Below are 3291 nucleotides of genomic sequence, written 5' to 3'. Positions count from 1 at the left end.
TCAATTCCAGGTTACGTTTGCAACGGATTGTTCTCAATTGGTGAAGATGGTTTCGGAACCAGAAGAGTGGCCAGCTTTTGCAAGTTATTTGGAAGATATCAAGAGTCTGAAAGAGAGCTTCACACGATCAGAGATTATACATGTACCAAGAACGCAAAATACAAAGGCGGATAACCTAGCACGCAGTGTCAGGAAACAATCGTCTTTCGTCGTTCACATGGATCAATATCTCCCGGTGTGGTTTACAGAGTCAATATGAGTCTGTAATGTTGTCGACAAAAAAAAAATAAAAAAAAAATAAAAAAAAAAATAGCAATCTCTATTTAAAAAAAAAATAGAGATGAGTTGGAGTAATTTTGTCTCCAAATACTATTATAGAGAAAAATATATAGCTAAATTGGAGTTTGATTTGCATAGTCTATGAGTCTAATGAAAAAAAAAATTGGAATTGCTCTTAGAAAATTTGAAGTCCATTGCTATTAATCATATATATATATGAATTTGTTTTTATTTTAGTAGATTTTAAAGAATTCTATGTTAAAAATACAAAAAACATAAATCTGAAAAAAACCTACTAAATTGCTTGTTAAATTTGAAATCATTAAATTTTACAGATATTTGCAAATCTTATATACATTTTTAAATAAACTGATTAGGTAGATTTCTTTTTTGCGAAACAGAGAGAGAGAGACTCTTTAATGATGGTGAAAGGGATGGACTTGATGTGCTTGAAACATCATTCACAAAATGTACCGTAGGCTCCTAGACTTCTTGATCCGTCTGAGAAAAAAGTCATAAAACCATCACCAACCTATTTTTATATTAATTTTTATATTTTCCTTTTAGAATAAAAGAATTTTATTATCAACGCATATATTGGAACAAACACATTTCTATAAAAATTATTTTTTATTTAGGTAAAATGTAGAGATAGATATTGAAGTAGATTGGGGATGCTTTTAGTCGAGTTTTCTTATCAGTCTGCTTCATCAAAATTTCGAACTACAAACACCCAAATAAAATAGGCAATGTAGACTTACAAACCTATCCTTGGCAATGATCAGCAACAGAACACATTCTGTTTACTTGCTTATATATTCGGTTAATGTAATAAATAATACCCCATAATACACGCTTCCAATATGGTTTCCAAAACTTTTGCAAAAAAGAACAATATCTCCTGCCGTTCTGCAATAATTGCCCAGCCCATGATACATGATCATTCTACATAGAAGCAAACATATTATCATGTGAGTAATCCGAAAAAGAGCAGCCTGTATGGAGCTGTCAAATGGTCCGTCCATGACCCATGCCCAGTTGGACCATTTCAGTTTTGGATAGTACTGGGTGGTCTATATTGTACAATGGTCCAAACGAATGTCTAAGACCAATAGAGACCATGTCCAAATGAGCATGCCAATGGACGCCCAATAATATTTATAATTATTTTATAATTATTAGTTTCGATTTTATTTCTAAAATTTTGAAATTATGTTTACTTTCCAAAATTATAAAAAAAAAAGTTTTTTTTCTTGTCAAAACTGTAAAACTATGTTTTTCTCTCAAAATCGAAAAATTTCATTTTTCCGCCAAAACCGAGAAATTGTGTTTTTCCGCCAAAATCCGAGAAATTGCGTTTTCCCGATAAAACCGAGAAATTACGTTTTTCCGCCAAAACCGAGAAATTGGTTTTCCCGCCAAAACCGAAAAATTGCGTTTTCGCGATAAAACCGAGAAATTGTGTTTTCGCGATAAAACCAAGAAATTGCGTTTTTCCGCCAAAACCGAGAAATTGTGTTTTCCCACCAAAACTGAGAAATTGTGTTTTCCCGCCAAAACCGAGAAATTGTGTTTTCTCGCCAAAAACGAGAAATTGCGTTTTCCCGATAAAACCGAGAAATTATGTTTTTCTTCAAAATCGTTAATTTTTTATTTTAACGATAAAATTGTTTTTTTGGTTAAATTGTAAAGCTATGTTTTCTTTTGTTAAACTCATGAAATTATGTTTTAGGAAATTCATGGACACCCATTGTCCATTTGATCTTCGTTCAATTGGACCATGTACCAATTGGTCTTTTGTCCAATTGGACCATTTATTAATCGGACACGTCCATAGCCCGCGCAAAATATGAATTAGACTGGACTAGCCCATGGTCAGCCCGCCCAGTTGACACCTCTAAGCCTGCCGCCCAGTTGACGCCTCTAAGCCTGTACATTTGGTCATCCCGTCCATAGCCCGCACAAAATACTTATTTCTCTAATCTCGCAAACAAAACTAAAAGCGCACAAACACTATTTTGAATCGCAACTCCAAAGATACATTCAATATTGCTTTTCGACCCAACTTTGGGTAAGACTGAGAACTTGCTAACATCCAACAAGTCTCGTAACAACAGTTTCGATCCTCATCAAATCCAAAGCAACAAATATTCCAGAAAAGGAAACAATCATTCAGGTTTCAAAGGTTTTTCCACTTAGAGAAGGATTCAGAAAGACACAGATTAGTCATTTGTGTATTTTATAAAGCTCAAGAAAGTAAATAGCTTTATCTTCTTCCAGCTCAAACACAACAAGAGACGACAAAAACAAGTACTAAGCTTAAGCATGAAAACAGATTACAATCAAATCTACCTCTCAACCATTCAATCAAAGTTAGTTTCAAAAACCCAGTTTCGTCTAGGCAGAAAGTATTGAATCTGAAATCAAATTTGGGAGATTCACCTCACGCGACGGCGACGGCTTGACGACTCTTGGGTTCGTTATTCTTCTTCGTATCGTTCTGAAAATCCTCCATGTTGTAGATGACGGTGATATAGAGGGAGCAGCTCGGGCAATTGGCGATCTCCTCGCCTAGACGTAGATCCTCCTTCGTGATCTGGAACAAATCGCCACAGGGGCAAGGATACGTGTACGCTTGAATCTCTTCGTTCCACTCCATATCCTCTATCTCTACATCGTCGTACGACATCGCTATACCCTCGCCGCAAATTCGAAAAGAAAACTTTTATTCTTCCCCGGCAAAAATTTAGGGCACACTCTGTATGTGAGCTCCGCCGCTACGTTAAATGTAATATATACGAAGTTGTGAAGACCGAGAGTTATATATTTAAACTAGTGATATTCTGGGTTCGTATATTTTATGGGCAAATCTTCAGAATAGCACATTTTTAAGTTTATATCACAAAAATAGCTTTCAAAAACTAAAATGAACAAAATAGCATTTTATCTTTTGAAAATTTTAATTTTTTTATTTTTCAAAATTTGAAATCTTATCCCCAAAACCTCATTTCT

General features: G+C 34.6%; 1 protein-coding gene across 3 annotated transcripts; it reads right to left on the bottom strand.

The window, feature by feature from the left end:
- Nucleotides 1-688: 688 nt before the first annotated feature.
- LOC106305773 (diphthamide biosynthesis protein 3) lies at nucleotides 689-3081 on the bottom strand. 3 transcript variants are annotated; one of them, XM_013742148.1, is made up of 2 exons: nucleotides 2722-3081; nucleotides 689-780 (listed from the first exon to the last, which is right to left on the bottom strand). In XM_013742148.1, the coding sequence occupies exon 1, from the start codon at nucleotides 2966-2968 to the stop codon at nucleotides 2723-2725; it is 246 nt and encodes an 81-aa protein (XP_013597602.1). In that variant the 5' UTR covers nucleotides 2969-3081; the 3' UTR covers nucleotides 689-780; nucleotide 2722. The 3 variants fall into 3 exon arrangements, with proteins under 3 accessions (XP_013597602.1, XP_013597603.1, XP_013597604.1); XM_013742149.1 differs by lacking the exon at nucleotides 689-780 and adding an exon at nucleotides 969-1224; XM_013742150.1 differs by lacking the exon at nucleotides 689-780 and adding an exon at nucleotides 2185-2208.
- Between the last annotated feature and the right edge of the window lie 210 nt (nucleotides 3082-3291).

Source organism: Brassica oleracea, chromosome C7 (assembly GCF_000695525.1).
Source record: "Brassica oleracea var. oleracea cultivar TO1000 chromosome C7, BOL, whole genome shotgun sequence".
Lineage (NCBI taxonomy): Eukaryota > Viridiplantae > Streptophyta > Magnoliopsida > Brassicales > Brassicaceae > Brassica > Brassica oleracea.
The sequence above is the reverse complement of the archived record's forward strand: the minus strand, read 5'-3'. Positions and strand labels throughout refer to the sequence as shown.

Excerpts from the sequence above, each read along its gene's own strand:
- LOC106305773 (XM_013742148.1), bottom strand. The coding sequence starts at position 2,968 with ATGTCGTACGACGATGTAGAGATAGAGGATATGGAGTGGAACGAAGAG.